The following is a 21,122-nucleotide window of genomic DNA, read 5'->3' as shown; positions in this document are numbered from 1 at the left end:
AAAAATTTTTGAGAAACCACCATTTTGTCAAAAAAAAATGATTTAGCTTATTCCTTCCATTATTTATTAGATTTAACATTACTTTAACGAAATCTGTTTGGTTTTTTTAATTTCAGAGGATCCAGTTCAGAGATATAGTGATCGCCGCAAAACGTGTTTTTTGACAGATATATTATATAAATATTTTTTAATATATAAATATTTTTTAATATATAAATATTTTTTAATATATAAATATTTTTTTAATATATAAATATTTTTACTAATACTAAGTCTTAAAATACAGTTAAAAGATAACATAATATGTGTACAAATTTTTAGATCAATAAATTTAAAAGTTTTCTCAAAAAAAATTCTGAAAAAATCGCTTTTTTTCGGCCTTCTAACTGTATATAACCCCTTAGACGATTGATGATGCCTTGCCAAACCTGACTGAATAGAAATGTCAACACAGTTTGCCATTATCAACTGTTAATCCATGTTATCGATGTTGATTGTTTTCATGCAGCTAAAAAAACAGCCTATATAAATATTATGTATCATTTTTTGTTCGAGTTATCGCGCTCACGGGCTGACGGACTCGAATGGCTAAGAAAGCCCTTTATCATTCCGAGCGTTTGGGTATAAATATATACGTCTATATCGATATCGATTCTTTTATCCTGTAACATACAAACGTTATGTGAACAAAATTATAAAACCCTTGGGCACAAACGCGCAGGTAAAATAAGCATGTCACCAGATAGTAGATTCTACATAACCGAACGATCAGCATATATATCCGGCCAAAGACTGTCACTCGAGCAGCTTTCCCTTAACAGTTCATGGGAATGTTTTCGCTGTTACGCAGGTGGAATTAAGTAGCGCTTCCTTTTTGATCCCATTTACAAGATTGTAATGTTTGCGGAATGAAATTAGCTTAATGAGTTTAGATGGCGGAACAGGCCGTGAATGCACCTTCGGTGTTTTTGGCATTCTCCGATACTGGCTGCATAACCGCACTGAGTTGTATGTTCATATCTTTTGTTCACCTGTTTGTCTTCTTGGTATGTAGGTTACTGCTTAGGGTGGAGACCATTTTTCAATAACCCGGATCTATGTCCGACCAAGGACTGTTGTTCAGCAATATTTTCCAAAAAATTATGAGAATTGGTTTATACTGTCACAACAATAATTTTTATGGGATGATATGTATCCTCGAAGGGTGCTGTGCCCCATGCAGTTATTGATGTTGTAACACCATAGTACATTCTCCATAAGTTTTGAGAAATTCTCCTGGAATCTTTGGTCGTGGGCCCGAGTGTTGTGGGAATCTGTTGTGTTTTTTTGAAGTGTAGTGTATACGACAAGAGTGTTTTATTTATGCTCTTTTTTTAATGGAATAAATTTTCGATTTTTTATTTCTAAATATTCAACTTAGAATTTCGTTTTATACTCATTTATTTATAAGATAAAGCTATTTTAAGGAATATTTGGTTGCTGTGCGAATAATTTTCTCTGCTTCCATACCAATGTAAATACATATTTCAAAACATTAGGAACGTCAATAAGGATTGCGAAAGGCGTCAAATGTTATACATATGTCGAAACATGAGCTGGGTATGCAAAAGCAAACTGAGTGTTGAGGTACTAGCTTAAGTTAAATGGCATATAATTTTACTCTGATTTGAATAAATATGCTCCAAACCTGAGGAACAACCAAGAAAAAATTATGTTTATTGCTTTTATGTTGATTATAATGTTTTTATTTACAGTTCATAAATCTAAGCGCTTCTAGAAAGTAATGTATTTATATATTTGTACAATTATTAACATTAGCTTCTAAATTACAATGAGTGCATTTTGTTAAATTCTACTTAAATTAAATCTAGCAATATATCGAAATAATAATGTGTCACAAACATACACATTTAAAACATGTGGCTCAAATATCGGCGACTAATATATTGTACCATATGCATGTATGTAGGTATGCAAGTCGACATACACACTTTAAACGCTGAAACGTTTATAGTGAATATTGCTTAGGGACATCAGCTTTGCCAGTTGCGTTTGCTTTTTAATGCTGCTATTTTTTTTTTTTTAAGTATTTCTTTGTTCTTTACTTGCTTGTTACGAATTAATTCGTCGCTCAGAAAAGAGCTAAACCGAGTAGCTGGCCGGCTTTATACCACTAACATACCGAATAATATGCAAATGCTTGAAATAAAATCAATGTAATTGGCAATCCAGATGCATTTTGTATTCGCAATTCAAATTACTCAATTTATGCAATCAAAATGCAGACATTTTATTTTGCAATGCTATTATTGGCAATTGAGAGTTCTAAGCCCTGCAAGAATATATTACGGCTAACTTCCCTCTTCGTCGGGCTCATCTACAGTTACATTTAGCAAACGTGTTTTTTATAGATGTAATCTCGTACCTTCCCTCCATTTGTAGAACAACATCAAGACGCACGCCACAAATAGGAGGAGAAACTCGGCCAAACACCCAAAAAGGATGTACGCGCCAATTATACATATATATAATCTCGTGGAGGAGCATGACACTACAAGATAATTTGAAACGTAATTGATTTGTATATGTTCCACAACCTGCAAAGCTACCAACGAATATATGAAAATATGTTTAGTTGTATCTTTTTGTTTCCTTTTCCCCTTCTCGATCGAATCTACGATAACGGAACGGTAAGGATCTACATCCGACCAAAAACTTTCGCGCCACCTGCATTTCCCCAGGTTTATTTGCAATGTTTTACAGCAAAAACAGCGCTTGTTGTAAAAGAATGGGATGCAACCTTATATTAGCTTTTAGCGTAAAGCGATTATGGAATGTTTATAAAGCTATTCATGGATTATGAGTACAAAAGTTAGGATAACAACTTGTTATAATATTTCTTCTGCACAAAATCCGAATGTAGTTAAAAGCTTTAGTATAAAATTTAATTCCCTTAGTGGGGCCTATACGTTCTGCTTTTGATCTTACTATAATTGCCAATGTTTCAACGAAAAAAATCAACGCCTTCAAACATATCCGAATGTTTAGGTAGCTAAAGTAATTTTTTCTGTTTTTTTCCGGCTTTTGTGTATCACTTTCAAATATATAGTATTCTGGTATATATACATATACATATATTTAAACTATGTAGAAATTATGGTACACTATCTACAACTTTTTTGATCAATTAAGAAATAACCAGCGAAAAAATAAAAAATATGCTCTTCATATGTAATTACATACTGTTATATAGTTTTGCTGTTTGCAGCTGGCAACACTGAGTCGCAGTATACAAATTGTGTAGGACTTTTTTACTGGCTTGGTGAGTTTTTAGGCCGCGGAGTCCGTTTCTGTTTTCATGCCACCAGACTTCAATTCACGCTCTCTAAAGAAGCCACGCTCTGTTTTGCATTCACGTATGGTCACTGTCTCTAAATTTACCGTGACATCGGTGATCACCACTTTGTCGGATATATTGCATTTACTAGGCAACCAAAACCGTGGTGGCAGTGCTTTCGGAGAAAGTGACCCCAAAGTGCTTTGCTGCTGATGTTGGTTTGTAGAGTGCCCGTTACGTTTCGGGGAGTGCGCACCGTCATCGCCCGTTGACTTGTGCACAGCCGAATTGTTGTTATCCATTTGACTATCAGCTTGTGAGGATGAATCATCGTCATCCCCAGTCGCCGCTGCTGTGGCGTTGTAATGTTGCTGTACTGTTGTGGTTTTCTCTGCGGGAGTTGATTGTTCTGGTCGCGAAGCTGGTGTTTCTGGTGAAAGCGGTTCAGTTTCCGACTTGAGCGGTGTTGATATCGAGGTGGCTGTGTCTAAATTGACCGCACCCACACAATGTTGCTTAGGCAGCGGGGGACCATCAGGTGATGTTTTTATAGTGACTCCTATTTTACCAGACTCCTTCAACACTTCTGCCTTGCGCTTAGTACCCATAGATGGCACTTCTTTTCGACTCAGCGGCTGGTCCTCGGAACTGGATGAGTTTGAATCGACTTCGGGAATGAAATTCAGCGCAGAATTGGAAGCAGCTGATGCTGCCACAACAGCAGCAGATACCGATGCTGACGCAGAGGTATACGTATGTCTCTTATGGCCGCCTGTATCTCGATACGGGTCTATGTGGGGCGAATGAGAACGATTCCGTTCAGATTTTGCTGAGTGGTGATGATGGTGATGATGATTGTGCTCGCGTTTTTTATCCTTTTCTTTTTCATGATGATAAGAGTGGTGATTACTGTTTGATAATGCCGCTGCCGCGGCTGATGTAGAAGCCTGATTTGTATCTACATCATCGCCGGTGAAGATATATTCATCCTCCTCAGATTCAGGTTCAGGATCTTGAGCTTTTTCTTTGCGCTTACCACCTCGCTTTGATGGAGTATTCGATGATCTATTACTTTGTTCGTAAATTTCTATAAGCCTTCGATCAAGAATATTCACTTCTGGCTCCCATGTGTTGTAGCGTTGATTCCAACCTTTCCACTTTACTCGATACTCTAGTACACCCTGCGGCGATGGTGTAGAAAAAAGTTTAATTGTATTAAGGATTTATGAATATTATTATATATAAATGTAAATAAATAATAAAAATATATGTAAATGTATGGCTTAGGATCGGTTTGCACTGTAAACATAAACCATGTCTAAGATAGAGAGTTTTTTCCGGTTCTGAATTAAGCTGTGCCCATCTTCACAACGAGCACAGTAAGATATTCTGCACGCAATTTCTGCTGGGCTGCTACAACAGGCATCACACTTGCAGGCACTTCCCAAAAGTTGAGCCACCTCCCAGGCAGGTCATGTCAGACAAACATTAAACGACATTTATTGGGAGTCTCTTACCACCTCTCTAAACTCCCGACTCCCGAATTCCTCGTAAGCCTCGCTTAACTCTGTCTCAATTAAGCTCTGGATATTGTAGCAGGATAAACTCCTATCTATCCAGAATCGACCCCCGACATTCTCAATATATGTGCAGTATGTGAAGGTGACCCGCACGATACTAACCATCTATTTACATGCCCTCTTAAACCCACTTATCTAACACCCCTCTCGCTGTGTTTCTCCCGTCGAAACACCATGTTTCATGGGCCTACCGTTAGATGAGGTAGACGATGACTACATCGAACTGGCAGGGCAGAGATTTTTTTTGCAATAACGGTAAAAACAATCTGTGGCTTGACCTTCGGTTTTCTGACTAATCTTTAATTCCTCGACAATGGAGTAAGTGCTCACATTCCGTTCCAAATCGATGATTTAAGCGGCAATTAGAGGTGTCGTAGCCATAATGCGACAGCCGCAACATTATAGCATGTGTCGATTAGTCATGCCATAACCATAAACAGCTGATGTAGTAGAAGTAGAATTAATAATCAATTAATTTTTCCTCGTTAATTTCTAATATTCAAATTTTTATAGCAAATGTCAAGTGTTTCCCAGCTGCTTATTATTACGGGGAAAAAATCAAAATTTAATAGATAAGAGTCAAAGTAGATTCAGAAAGTTAATACGCAATTTGACTGGTTTGTTAAAAGTCCCTTTTTCCCATGACTGACAGCACCGTAACATTAATGCCAGTTGTAATGCAATCCGATGGCATTCAAACTTAGAAAATAGTTAAATTTTTTTATGGATACGAGAGAACAGTTTTTTTAGTTCTTGATACTGCTCATAAGGAAGGATAATATTACACTGCAAAATGAAATAGCAAACATTGACAGATGATCTGAATTGTATCAGAAAGAAAATAAAAAGAAAATGAAAGAGGGCTCTAGCAAGAAGCGGCAGGTGTTTTACATATTAAAACTTATGTATATATATAGGTATATAATTGGCGCATGAATTTTTTCAAGGGATTTGGCCCAGCTTTTCCTCCAATTTGCGGTAGGCGCCTTACACATAAAGTAGCATACAGTTCTAACCGCCTCCGAATGGCATGAAAATATTTCTAAAAGTAGAAATAGGCACATCCACATATTTTCCATTGCAACCAAGTTCCACCATTTTACAAAAACTGTATAGAATTAATGTTTCACGTCCACAGGGGCATCGAATCGAGAACTATCCAAATGGTGCTCTCGCACAAATTACTCGGCTTGTTATGGCAGAATGAATATTCGGTTTAATTTCTATACTGACAATAGCTGCCGTGTTTTCAAAAACGTAAATAAACTTAAGTTTTCAGAGCTTCACAATAATTGGTGGTCTTACCTTCCTAACGCGTTTCTGTATTATACGCTCCGCCGCGTAAACGCGGTCATCCGAACTGCCCATGTTGTTATCCAGCTTAACTACTTCCTATGCTCACGCACGAAATATTTAAAAATGTAATAAAAGCGCGGGCAAGAATCGCATAGAACAAAGTACGGTATATGTATGTATTCCTTTTCGATGCAACTCACAAAGTTTATTATACTTTCTTTAATATTTGTGGTCTAACTGCCTTTGAAACATTACCTTTTACAGTAATACTAAATAAACACTCATAACAGTGTGCAAATTGTATGTTGCAAATGTTTGGTCAAAAGCATCTGCGACGACCACATTAAAAGCACTAATGCAGTAAATATTAAGCGCCAGCACTCGACAAGACCGAATAATGTAAAAATGGGAAACGTCCTTCAACAAATGTATCTGCTATTCCGCTCTACCCAATACACTTTGGCAACCAACAATATGGTATAGGCAAATCGTTACTCGCTCACACAGCGACGGCGGAATAGGTAAATTTCAATGTTTATACACAAACACAATAACCTTTAAAAGTCATAGAATAACTTGTTCGCTCTTTAATGTTTCAAATGATATATTATTAATATTAATTAATAATTACAAAGGAAAAAACTTGTTAACAAAGACTATGCCTTCTAATAAAAAAAATTCTTGTTTCTCCGACAAAAACGCGAGACCAAATAAAATCGTTGCATTAATTTTACTCGTTACAAAACTGGATGAGTTGCCAACTATCTCTAAATGTATCAAGCCAAAGAGCACAAGGCGAATAGAATACAGGAGATGGCGCCTTCCAAAAACAGTTACTTGTTTTTGCGATTTTGACAACTGGCTGACGTCATGCACCATAGAATACAAAACAAAACAAGCAAAAGAAATTACATGTTGGTAAATATTCTTTGAACAGCTTGGTAATATAGTGATTTATAACATTTAAACAAAGCAAACTATTAAAACGAATTGCCGCGTGTGAAATTGTAAAAGTACGAATTATAAGAATACCTTTAATTACAATTTTTTGCGTTGTTTTGCTAGTGACGCCGTGGCAAGAAAATGTGTGTGTGTATAATTTCTTGTGCTCGGCACTCTGCATTGTTTTTGGTTACTCTTCTTTTTGTTTGTTTATTTGAAAAGACGATGTTACAGAAAATTCGGTAGGCGCAGTTATGTATTTGCTTCTTGTGATGTAACTTTACCTTATATGAACTTGTCTTGGGCAAGAAGATGCAGTTCCTGCTCCATTCCACTAACAAAATTCGGCTAAACATTTCAGTACCCAAAAACAATTTGAGCTAATTAGTTTAACTGTGGTGAATTTTTAAATTTAGTTTTATCCTGCTTTGTATGCTGTTCCAGAAGCGATGACCTTTGTTGTGGGAAACAGATGGAAAGCCAGATTTGTATGAGTCTGTAGCGACAGCAAAGCTGCGCTCGTGGCCTTAGACAGCCCTCCAACCACTTCAAGGGTAGTGGAGTACTGTAAATCCAGGTTGAACTATGTCGGCAGACATATTATCCTGATGCTAACATAGGTAACGATGGTAACGAGATCTCTGACTCTTTAACTAGGAAGGGCTCTGCGGCGAACTTCCTTGGCCCGGAACCCGCAAATGGGTTACTCTAACCCACAAGCGAGCTTGGCAGGCTGAGAGCGGCTACAGATGGACAAAACTGATGTTACCTGTCATGTCCGACCGATTGTCAAAAACCCTCCTGTCACTAAGTAGAAGCAACTGTAGACAGCTGGTTGGACTGATGACGGGCCACTTTCTATAGGCGAAGCACTCTGTACTTACTAGTCTAGTCCGACAAAAAACAATCCGGCATTGTATACATATGTAAATTAATTAAAATCTGCTGGACAACACCCTCAGAGTGTATCATTTTTAGAAAAGAACACCCATCCCAGTGAATATGCTGAGAATATTCCCCAACGGTCGGTGCTACGTTGCTGGAATGACCCGAATTTTTATTCGGTCAAGGACTGTTACTCCGAACACTCAAAGGGAATATTTAACCTGTTACAACAACAACGATAACATTATGAGAAAAGAACACGAAACTTTGACAGCCCTTTTGAACACCAGAAAAGAAAAATCTTTTAATATAACTCGAAGTTTCTTACTTTGTCTAAATGCCATCCAGTTCTCACAAAAACCTCAGCAATGATTTTGGTATTTTGGCTTAATAAAGCATACACTACTGGCCACTTACTGAAGTATAGTAGCCCCTAACAACTAGTACATATTTGTTGCCGGAGTCACTAGTTGGACACGGACCACGGAACCGGCAACTGATTCTCCGCAATTTACCCAGTAAAACTGCTGCTTATCCTTCTCCAGCGTTTTAGTGACACCCAGATGGTCTTCACTCTTGTCCTCTAACACTGATATAATTCTTAATTCAGGAACTACGATTAGATTAAGGAAGAGATTCCCCGCATTGCTTTCCTATATGCGTGGTAGAATTCTATCAATTATTTTCAGACTATTCCAATACACACAGTATGCCTTAGCCACAGGACTTGTTATTGCCAGTGGAGGGGTTTTGCCAAAATACATGACTTCTGTCTTTAACAAGACATACTTCTTCGGATTTAATCATAATCTCGCGGAAGCAGTGCGCTGAACAGCTTCTTCCAAAATTTTCAAAAGGTTGCTACAACTTTTACCCAAAATTAGAATACAAGCATAATCTCGATAGAGTAAACAGTTTTCCAGTAGAGACTCTTAGCACATGCACCCTTGGCCCCCCGTTCGCAAACCTCAATTTCCATCCGCCAAGAACCACTTTTTAAACCCAGCGTAGAAAATCCTTTTGCGCCAGATAAAGCATCGAGTGTTATCTATCCGTGGTAATGGGTAGTTGTTCCTTTTCGTGACTTCATTCAGCTTTCTCTAACCTACATAAAACCGGATGCTACCATCTTCCTTTTCAACCAGCACAACTTGATGAATTGGTTTTGCATCTGATATGTCTATCCGATGTTTCATGATGGCAGTTATACCAAATTTTCCTCAATCATCGTCGAATCTCTAGCCCTCTCACTTCATGCAATCAAGCTTTTATGAAATCTTCAGTTTTTGTACTTGTTTCCTGGAATCGTTCGCTTACAATCACAGCTCCTTTGACCAGAATAACTTTTGCCTTCAACTCGCAATCCTTACTGTAACCCCCGTGTCCTTCCCCGTTTTTACCAGTGTTTTTCCAACGATTAAATTTGTCGTCTCTTCAACAGCTTCTACGAGATACACTTCACTTGTCTCAGAGCCACCTTTCACATTATCCCATATGAGTCTTTAAAATTTTGACTGAATCTGTTGACGGTGACTTAAGGGGTAACACCACTGTAGAAATTTCAAAAAATTGATTTTTTTTTATAAGCTTAAAAAATTCTTTGAACCTTTTAAAATACAGAACAAAAAGTTTTATACGTTACCGAAGTCTATTTCATAAATATTTTAAGCTTTTAACCAAGCGTTAGTGACTGCTACCTAACGACTTCTCCAAATTTCCAAACTTTAAACGCGTTTTTCTCGAAACACGTTTTCTGAAATTGGCACGCAGCATAACTCAAACAATTTTAAATATTTTTAATCAGGTTTTTCACTACGTCTGTATAATAACCTTCTTAAGAGAAGAGCGTAGGGGATTTTCGATAGATTAATTTAAACGATTGTTATAATTATTTAAGTGCCGTTTTTTTAGTCCAAAATAGAGTTTTTTCCTTCAAATGCTTGCTAATTCCACAAAAATAAATATTTTTTAAATCCCATATGTGTTTCTCTAGCTATTCTTATCTAGATTAAGAAAAAACAAATTTCCTTGTTCCAGATTAAAATTTGCACCCTCTGTGCTGCGTGCCGCGGAGCTCCTTCAAGAGAAACCACATTAAAAAAATGTCTCCAATGCCGCCATTTTGTAAAATTTCTCGATCAAACTTTGTAGTTTTGTATTTTAGTATTTAAGTAATAACTTCTCAAATCAGAGTGATTGTTTTCCCTTTCCTTCTATACAAAAAAATTCTTTAAAAATCGTGTTTATTTTACGCGTGTACAGTGGTGTTACCCCTTAAGTTTACATTTTTTTTGACTAATACCCGGTGCTCCGAGGTATCTCCATTACAGAACGCTTTTAAAGAAATCCGAAATAAATCCGCGCAGCACCATGTAATCCACGCCACTTTTTACTTCAAACATGATTTCAGCCAATAAAAATATGTGAACAACTGACAAAGCTTCAATAACGACCTTACAAACTACCTTTCCGTAAATCGTAGGTTTATTTCCTGTAGCTGTCTGAAGCTGTTTTGTAGCCAACCAAGATTCCACCCTACAGTTTACCAAGTCTGACCGGATGAGTGTGTTCGACGCACCTGTGTCCAGTGTAAGCACCTAGGATCAACCATTTGTTTTTCCGTCCAATTATTGAGGTGGTGGCTGTGGGCCACTCAATTGTGGAAACCACACTATTTAGAGCTGGTTCGTTTTAGTTCAGCGCTTCTCTTGCTTCTACTTGAGTTGGTATTCAGTTGGTTACGTGGTATACCACAATTGCGTGCAATACCTAGTTTTGTAGAAGTTGTAGCACTTTATATCCGAATTGCTGGGTCATGTTATTTGAGATTAGGACTCCCGTATTAATCTTCTTATGGTTTCCTCCATCGAGGTAGGCTTTTCAACTTCAACCCGGTGTACTTTGAATATTGGTGTTTCCTGTGTCAGTGCAAAAGGCACAGTTTCAGTAAACGACCACTTTGGTGTTGAGTATGTTGCCCGTTCCGTATACAAATCTCTTATGAGTGCCTAGCCCTTCATATTTTCAATGAAGTCTCCTGTTTCCTTCGCATATTGCAAATGCGCTTAGCGCACGATCTCTGTTGCGTATTCCTGCAAGGACTCATTTGCCTTCTGGCACCGATTCGTCGATTCCATGTGGAACACTTAATGTTTGTGGTCATTGCGGTAATATCTCTCTATTGCTGTTATTAGAGTGTCATTGTTACCCAGTCGTGCTTGCACGCTGCTTTGTTTCTAATGTTGAGGAATTCTAAGTTCACTCAACTTTGCCAATTTTAGGATCTTGTTTCATGGGACGTTGTTCAACAATCCCATTTATAATACCAATTATTATTTTTTTCTCAACTCAAACGTCCTTCTATAATCCCCTTGAGTCTAATAAAACTCATAAACTCAGCACAGCTTGGTTGTTGTATGTAATTGCAATGTCTTATCACTTTATATCACTCCGTACATTTACACATTGAACTTAATGCCGATTATCTTGGACGCGTGCACTGCTGCTTATATACATACATATGTATGTACATACATGTCTTTAGCAAATATCTTAAATTCTAGATGAGGCAAGTCATATTTTCTGCCAACTCCTTTCTTTTTGTCTGACATTCACATGGTGCGGTATTGCCGCCAGACGTTTCGCGTAAGCACATTTTAGTCGCTTTTGCTTATGACAATATGGAATAGCAACCTCCTTCAGAATAGAGAACTAAGCTAATCGGTAAAATTTGTTTTTACTCCTCTCAGTTCATTTCTGCTTGGGAATGAATAATACATATATATATATAGGGTGGGTCATGTAAAATTTGATTTTTGAATCGGTTATAAAAGAACTAATTAATATTTTTTCAAACTTTTTTTTTTATTTTGAAGATTGAACATTGTCATTTATGACTGAAAAATAATATCGTTCAAATGACTGCCACGACTGGCTTTACAGTAGGCCATTCGATCAACCCAATTTTTAAGTACATTTTCGATTGTTTGGGCTTCAATTTCATGAATGGCAACTTCGATTTCGTGTTTTAAAGCATCAATCGTCTCTGGATGGTTCGCATAGCATTTGTCCTCAACGGCTCCCCACAAAAAATAGTCCAACGGGCTTAAATCACAGCTCCGAGGTGGCCAATTGATATCGGAATTTCGGCTGATTATTCGGTTTTCAAAAACGGTAGCCAAAAGTTCAAGTGTAACTTTGGCAGTGTGACAAGTTGCAGCATCCTGTTGAAACTAAATGCCATCCATGTCATCCTCTTCGTTTTTGGGAAACAAAAACTCGTTGAGCATGTCACGGTAACGCTCGCCATTTACTGTAACCGCGGCTCCTCGCTCATTTTCGAAAAAAAAAATGGCCCGATGATGCCGCCAGACCAAAAACTGCACCAAACAGTGACTCGTTGTGGATGCATTTGCTTCTCTACAGTAACGTGTGGATTTTCTAAGCCCCAAATCCGACAATTTTGCTTATTGACGTAGCCACCGATGTGAAAATGAGCTTCATCAGAAAAGATGATTTTTCGGTAAAAATGCTTTTTTTCAAATTTCTCACAGTTTGGGTAGAAGACTCACCACTTTGGAAATAGGTTTTCAATATTTCCCAATTTTGTTCAAGCGTGTAGCGTCCCATTTCGTAAATGTCAAACCTTTAAGCAAATTATGAACACATTTGACATGTCATTTGTGTTACCATTCTCAAAAAAATAGGTGGTTCAAAAAGCAAACGCTATATGGCCCACCCTGTATATACAGGGCCCGCCATCCATCGTTACGGATTTGAACTAGGTATTATTTGAAGAATGGCAACACTTAGCTGTCATCTGATTTGACAGAAAATTAGTTTTATTCTTCCGCTGAACGAAAATGGTTGTGTATACGCTCAAAGAACGCTGGGAAATATTGCGACATTACTTTGAAAATCATGGTAATGTTGCAGAATGTGTACGAAAATTACGTACGTCAATGGGAAGAAGAAAAACACCGAATGAAGCGTATGAAGCGTACTTTGCCTCGGAGCTGCGATTTGACGCCGTTGGATTATTATCTTTGGGGTGCCGTCAAAGACCAGTGTTATGCCAACAAACCAGCAACAATTGATGCACTGAAGACCAACATACGCGATGTCATAGCTGAAATACAGCCGCATACAATCGAAAATGTGTTGAAAAATTGGACCAATCGTATGGGATGGTGCATAGCTAGCCGAGGCAGCCATATAAATGAAGTTGTGTTCCATCATTAACCGGAAGGATTGTACTTCAAAATAAAAAAAAGTTTGGAAAAATATTAAGTAGTTTCTTTTTTATAGCATTTTTAATTCCGTAAAGTTATATGGCGGACCCTTTATAATACAGCAATATTCGTTAAATGTTGTTTAGTATTTATGTTCTATTAACATATAAATGTCACTTTAATGTTTAATGCCTCATAATGTTTTCTCTCAAATAGAGAGATCTCCAGTTTTATATGGGATCCGAACAGAAAAAAGGTTTTTAAGAGGAATTTTTTCATGGCGGAAATACACTCGGAGGTTTGCCATTGCCTACCGAGTGGCGACCGCTATTAGGAAAAACTTTTTCTATAATTGTTTTCCTTCCTTTTTTCCCTCAGAATTTCGTATTTATTCCACCATGGGCCAGAGCTTTTAAAATTTCTCTACAAAAAAGTGAGTGTCAGCGTTCTTCAACTAATTTTTTTTATCTGTGTATACAAATTTGTCTAAATAGTTTTACGAAAACTTTAATTACTAAAAAAAATGGAAGTTAATACATATTTTACTATTTTAAACTATTTGTCTTGTTCTATTCTCATATGAAATATGCAACAGTTACAAAGAAAAGAAAACATTAAATGTAGAATCTAGAGATAAGAAGATATTGGTATTTCTATTTGCCACAATTACTTCGGGATAAGTATTCTCTATATTGGTCGATCATACCGTAGGAAAGATGGCACTCGGTCAACTGAACTTAGAAGTGTATTTTCAGATCTACCAAATCCACTAAGGCCAGATTTTCATTTTATGTCAAATCTTGAAAAAAGTTCCCGGCAAATAAATCGACCATCACCTCTTCGCCGGATATCTGCTTGAAGATAAACCGAAGAGTAACTTTAACGGACGGGTACTATGGGCTCGGCAGACACAACAGAAACATGAACGATATCGACCACAAATACAATAGAAGGTTTACAAGATCAGAAGAACATGGCGCAATAAAAGGCGCATCTGCGCAGAGCAGAGAGGTTTTCAAACTCAACCAAATCTGATAAAAGATTGTATAGCTGCATAAGAAGAAAAAAATTTTACCTACAACAACCTTTTGAGTATGATATGGAAGCATACATTTTATAGTTCCTCGAACCACCATGGAGAGGAAATTTACTTAAAACGCCAAACACCAATAACCAATTCAGAGATATGTAATTACAATGTCGAGCCAAAACCACGACAACTGACTTTCTAAGAAAAACAAATTTAATGTTAGTAGCAGTGTGCATTATGAGAAGCTGATTAATATTACTGAGAGCAGAGAATGTAAATGTAGGCGTTAAATGTAAGCGTTAATGTTATGTTATGAACATAATCTTATTGAAATAACATTCACCCTACTATTACTATTATGAAACTGAAAAGAGAGAAAAACGCCAATATATGAGTGTGAGTGCTATAGAGTGGGTGTATGTCGAATGGAGGTGGAATATAAAGAATTACGTATTATCCCAAAAAATCATAAAGATAGCAGATATAGTACTCATATATTTTATGGTATATATTTGGTAATTAGTAAAAAATATATTAGGAAATAGAAATTTATGCATTTAAACAATGACTGCTAATTTTTTTCAAGGATTAGTTCCTTCATATGATGATTACATTTTCCACTGTGAGATTATTGCGTGCAAGCACAAAAATACATAGATATATAACATGGGAGTATTGGAGAGTAGCGTAGTATGACAATTTGTGAAATACATACAGCCACAACCGTGCGTTAATAGTAGAGCAAACGAATAGAAACTCGTAACCCATCGTCCTCTGCATTGTTCCCATTTTCTTTCTGTTTCATATAAACTTAAACGTCACTACTGATAGCTGTACTGCCAAATTTTTCCTCATGAAAATCCAGTACACATTCAATCAGCGAACAGCAAGTAAAAGCCACGATGTAGGTAGAGAAAAATGTGAGCGAAAACGAAGAGAAGCAGAAATGTAAAATAACTGGCCACACAAATAACTATAGTATTGTGAAATTAAGTATTATAAGAGCCAGTCGCAGGCGAAATAACTTCTGCAGATATATATGAAAATAAGCGCAAAACTACGGGAGATATAATTAAAAAATCGAAAATGGATAAGTGAAAATACTCCATGAATTCAGATACTGCTGATGCTATTAAGGATTGATTTACGGTTAAGTTATGGGTTGAATTGAATGTGATGCGCGAACTTGCAAAGAACATACAGATACATAGGTATTATATACTTTGTGGGTGGGAAAAAGAAGACTAAAAACGAATTTGATTATGAGTTAATTTAAGATCCATACGATGCAGCGGAATTGGTGCAGTTATGCTCTGACTTGGCAGAGACTGGAAGACGCCGTTACCGAAATTTACTGCCAAAAATGGATACATAATACTACGTCTGTGGAGTTATAAAAAATGTAGTATATTGTGGAAGACCAATCTCGCAAAGTGGACTCACCAAATTGCCCCTCCTCCCATTATGACTGTGATAATAATAAAGAAAAATGCAAAAAACTAAAACAGAAATTACTGTAAATTGAACGAAAAATTGTTAAACGGGGCGGATGAGTAACATGTGAAAGTGAAATACGAAATGTAAATAAAAATTACGTCAAATTCATAACCAATACACCAGTAAAGCTTTAAATATATTCGTGCGGTAAAATAGTGACTTTAAGTCATTGTGTCCGACTCATATCAAGAAAGGAGTCCATCGAGAAGTAAATCATGTGCTGCATTTAAGATATATGTATAAACATTTGAACGAATGTTTAATATAACATTAAGGATAAAGATAATATGAACAAGATGTTGTAACTACCCTTAGTAAAGTAGTTATTGCCGTGCTTTAGATGTAAACAAAACACCAATTTATTAGCAATTAAATGTTTTGAAATATTACCAATAACTTTTACGAAAAAATAATTTGGTACGAAGATTAAACACTTTTTTTAGAAATCTACGTTTTGTTGCAATAAGAACTATCCGTAAAAATAACAGAAAAAAATCCACTAGCAACAAAGTTTCATAAATAATTCGAAAAACTGTTATATTTAAGATAAAGTAATTATGTATCAGGTGTTTTACCAGTAATAGGCGAGCCACGAAAACACTTTAATAAACCGACAGACTGCAAAAAATTTATGAGAAAAAAATATGTGAGTATAGTGATTCATAATTAATACTAAGACTTTGTTTATAACAATTCATTTGAGAGTTTACATAGAAATCATATGGAATTAAAGAGAAAAAAATAAAAATAAAAATAATTAAAAAGAAACTTTGAAATTGTTCCAAATTTAAAAATTCTTAAAAATTACAAACCGCAAAAGAATACTTTATTAAAATAATATGCATACTTTGTGAGTGCTCTGATGTAAAATAAAAGTTTAAATATGAACCTAACAATAAAAATAATTACAACAAAAATAAATCAAAGAGCATATAGCCCAATAGTAAAATTTACAAAATAGCAGAATTTATATACATGAAAACATTTTCGTAAACAAAAAGACATAATACAAAATTAGGGAATTTAATGTGCAGTTTACAAATACAATAATAGCAAAAGAGTTTAAGTAAAAATACTTAAAACCAAAAATCCTGTAGTCACGAATATCGGAAATATACCTACATACTTGTTGGCAAACATCAATATATATGCACATATACAAGCATACATGTACATATGGAAAGGCAACGATCTACTTACGAATAAACTTATATATGTGCACACGAATATATTTGTATATGAACAAAAAATAAACGTTCTTAAACTAAAAATCTGTAACAGCATCTACACCAAAAAATTATATTAATTACTTGTTACTACGTAAAATACAATAAAAAGTCAGCATGGAAAATATATATTAGAAATTAGTGACCCATAAACTCATCAACGTATTTCGTACAAAAGAAAAATTATACTCACTCAAAAACATTCATAAAAACAGTCATAACAATTTGTGAAAAATAAAAGAGGCTTATAGCAAGCTGCTACAAAAACCAATTTCCAATACCACCGCCACTTTTTTGATATCCTGCATACGGACAATCAACTGAATAAGGTCTTCATAGCTGAGCATATGGCGGTATGACGTATGTCAAACGTAGATAAGCAAAATTTCATGGTATTAGGAAAGGGAACACATACAAAAGAGACGAAGAGGTGAGAAATAGCAACTGTGATTTTGATAACAGTGGCAGCTGGTGGTAAACAACTCTATCACTCAATTGACATTAACGTCACAGTATTCAACATTGCTAGTGAACAGCTGAGCGTTTATACTATAATAGAAACAACAGTTGCTACAACTGGACTAATCCTATATTTATATCAAGGAAAACAAATATTGAAAGCTCAAGCTAACGAAATTCCAAGAGCTTTATGGTAATAAATTTAAACTTAATAGCTTTTCCTCACGCACTCGTTACGACAGAGCTTTCAAAACTACACTTAAAGCTGTCAATATTGTTGTTACGAAAACCTGTTGCTCAAATAACAAGTGAGATATACATTTAAAATTAAATAGTCTCCAGCCAGCAGCCGTTAAAAGAAGTCGTTAAAACATAATATTAAGTATATAATACGTCAAGTATAAAATAGCATTACACATTTATATTCGTGTAATGCCTATCCCGGCTACCTCTTCCAAGAAAACAACCTCGCTCTACTACTATTTCGCTCTCTACTTTTCCCACTACAAGGACTCACCGATACCTATAAAACAAATTTTCATAGGAGGTTAATTAAACATGTCTTATATACCCGATGATGCCAGTAGTATGAGTGACGACGTTTTTGAAGATCCAGAAACTACTCAGCGTCGTCTAGAGGAGACCGTACGCCATCGTGTTGATTTTGGTGCCAGTGGTGGAGGTAGCAGTGGTCTCGGTTCCAGTATTGGCGGAAGCAGCAGTAAAGCATGCAGTACCGGTTATCCAGGCTATCGTCCGCCCGTTAAAGCATTGCAGATGTATGCACTTGAAGATGCGGTATTTCATGAAGACATTGACCAAGGCGAATATGAAGATGGTTGGCGTTCGTATCGCTACGATGAAGTGGGCATGTATACTCAACCACCACAACAGCCTTTCGATGATACGGTAAATCACAAGGTAAGCGGGTAAACAAACATACATATCTATCTATTTAGTACTCTGTATTTGGCTTAAGGGCCGATGTTAGAACTGTTTCTAAAGTTCTAACTACACAAAATCTTAGAGGCGAGAACGGCTTCAGATTTATTTCACACTTGCTAGTTAGTACGAGGTATGGAAAATAAGTATATATATATAAATACAAATAAGTTAAGATTTACAAAAAAAATGTACAAAAAGATATATGTAATATTTGTTAAAAAATGTGCTTTTAGGGCTTGGCTGAGTTAAAAAAATTTTTTTTTTTTGTGTAAATATTTTATTTGCAATCTATCTTAATACAATGATATTAAAAATAAACCAAAAATATTTAGTTATTATATAAATCTCCTTACTTATATCGATTTATTAATACCAAAATCTTCACGCTAATACAACATAGCATCTAAAGTATGATCAATAAAAGATTCGATTAATATTTCTTATCGTTTAAGTTAGAGATGCGCGCCGGTGCCCATGTATGTACCTCTTCCTAACAAAGCTATCATCATTACAAGCCGAGCGAAGCCATTGTACTGTAACTCTAAGTTAAACCCATTACTACCTTTAAAAACTTCAGCAGCCAATTTACGTTGAAAGAAAAGTTTCAATTTAATGGAGTAACTGAAGCAGAAGTTTTAAAAACCGCTATGCAAGTCAAATCTATTGTATTGGTGGGAATGTGGAATCCTTGAAATTTGTGAAACTTGTGCTGCCATTTATTCTTGGTACACTCACACGTTTAATTAACCACTACTACTCAACTTCGTGCTTTCTAACGAAGTGGAAAACGGGAATTATTATTCCTATCACCAAAAAGAATATCGCTAGCGAACCTACTGACTATAGGCCAATTAGAATTTTGCCAGCCTTTTCAAAAATATATGAATCTTTGATGACAGCGCAAGTTTCATTATTTGTTCCATCCCCGTTGCAGTAAGGACTTAGGCCTAACCTAGCTGCTATAGTTTGAAAACAGTGATTAACCTTCCTTATAAAAAATAAAAAAAAAAAATAAATAATTGGCGCGTACACTTCTGTTAGGTGTTTGGCCGAGCTCCTCCTCCTATTTGTGGTGTGCGTCTTGATGTTGTTCCACAAATGGAGGGACCTACAGTTTCAAGCCGACTCCGAACGGCAGATATTTTTATGAGGAGCTTTTTCATGGCAGAAATACACTCGGAGGTTTGCCATTGCCTGCCGAGGGCGACCGCTATTAGAAAAATGTTTTTCATAATTTTGGTGTTTCACCGAGATTCGAACCAACGTTCTCTCTGTGAATTGCGAATGGTAGTCACGCACCAACCCATTCGGCTACGGCGGCCGCTACAAAGCTTAAAAATCACTTTGGATTCTCTTATAGCTCTGTTAAACTTATGATCAGTTACCTTGTGGGAAGAACTCAAAAGGCTATGCTACCTCATTCAAAGGTTCTGTGCTTGGTCTCTTTTGTTTAGTTTTTTTGTAAATGATGCATTTTCTGCCCGATAAAGGACTCTTTTTTCTGACGTATATATATAATGCTATCATTCTAATTAGTTTTGTTCCCCTCCAATGGTAAGTCACACAAATAAAAATTATCCTTAAAGCGTAGAAAGAGTCGGATCTTATCGTCCAATCAACTTATTGTCCATTGTCTCTTCTCTTTTTTTCTCAAAAAAATTATGCCCATAATTGGAGGTAAAAAAATAATCCCAAATCACCAATTCGGCTTCAGAAAAACACACGGTACCATCGAACAAGTACACAGACACGTAGATCATATTCACAAAGCTTTTGAACAGAAGAAGTTTTGAACGGCCGCATTTCTCGGCATATCTCAAGCCTCGACCGCGTCTGACATGACAGCTTACTCTGCAAAATAAAACTCGCTACCCATTAATTATTATACTTTTATCACTTTTTATACCTCAAAGTCCGACACTTCTTTGTTAAACAAAACGAAAAGCAGTCTGAGCTCTATAAAAGTTTAGCTAGCGTACCCCAAGGCAGTATAATGGGTCCAATACTTTACTTGCTTTATACACAAGATGCATCAATCACAGAGGAAACTATCTTCGGAACTTTTGCAGATGACACTCGCTATAGACTCCCACCCCGAGGTGGCTTGCCTCAAACTCCAGACAGGACTTGATAAAATAGGTCAATAGCTGAAAGACTGGAAAATAAAAGCTAACGAGACCAAACCTTTATACTCAAATGAAACCCTTGCCCACCAATTAAACTCAATAATGTAATCATTCCTCAAAATATATATATATATATAATTGGAGCTTACGCCCTTTTTGGGTGTTTGGCCGAGCTCCTCCTCCTATTTGTGGTGTGCGTCTTGATGTTGCTCCACAAATGGAGGGACCTACAGTTTCAAGCCGACTCCGAACGGCAGATATTTTTATGAGGAGCTTTTTCATGGCAGAAATACACTCGGAGGTTTGCCATTTCCTGCCGAGGGGCGACCGCTGTTAGAAAAATGTTTTTCTTAATTTTGGTGTTTCACCGAGATTCGAACCGAATGTGAATTCCGAATGGTAGTCACGCACCAACCCATTCGACTACGGCGGCCGCCATTCCTCAAAATAATGTTAGAAAATATCTTGGCATGCACCTTGACAGCAAACTTACATGGAAAAAGCATATTTTCACCAAACGCAAAGCACTTGGAATTAAACTTCGAAACCTATACTGATTCATTAACCG

General features: G+C 36.4%; 2 protein-coding genes across 3 annotated transcripts in view; one reads left to right on the top strand and one right to left on the bottom strand.

Annotated features, from left to right (window-relative positions):
• Window positions 1–3,111: 3,111 nt before the first annotated feature.
• Window positions 3,112–6,903, bottom strand: LOC129241492 (polycomb group protein Pc). Its single transcript, XM_054877843.1, has 2 exons — window positions 6,223–6,903; window positions 3,112–4,518 (listed from the first exon to the last, which is right to left on the bottom strand). The coding sequence occupies exons 1-2, from the start codon at window positions 6,283–6,285 to the stop codon at window positions 3,331–3,333; spliced, it is 1,251 nt and encodes a 416-aa protein (XP_054733818.1). The 5' UTR covers window positions 6,286–6,903; the 3' UTR covers window positions 3,112–3,330.
• Window positions 6,904–16,561: 9,658 nt separating this feature from the next.
• LOC129242449 (ras-related protein Rab-26) overlaps window positions 16,562–21,122 on the top strand; it is a 60,296-nt gene continuing 55,735 nt past the window's right edge. The window contains exon 1 of one of the 2 annotated variants that reach the window (XM_054879091.1): window positions 16,562–18,404. In XM_054879091.1, the coding sequence (XP_054735066.1) occupies window positions 18,042–18,404 (363 nt within the window). In that variant the 5' untranslated portion in view covers window positions 16,562–18,041. The remainder of the gene's footprint in view (window positions 18,405–21,122) is intronic. The other variant, XM_054879089.1, reaches the window with a different exon arrangement.

The sequence above is a fragment of the Anastrepha obliqua genome, chromosome 3, assembly GCF_027943255.1.
Source record: "Anastrepha obliqua isolate idAnaObli1 chromosome 3, idAnaObli1_1.0, whole genome shotgun sequence".
Taxonomy (NCBI): domain Eukaryota; kingdom Metazoa; phylum Arthropoda; class Insecta; order Diptera; family Tephritidae; genus Anastrepha; species Anastrepha obliqua.
The sequence above is the reverse complement of the archived record's forward strand: the minus strand, read 5'-3'. Positions and strand labels throughout refer to the sequence as shown.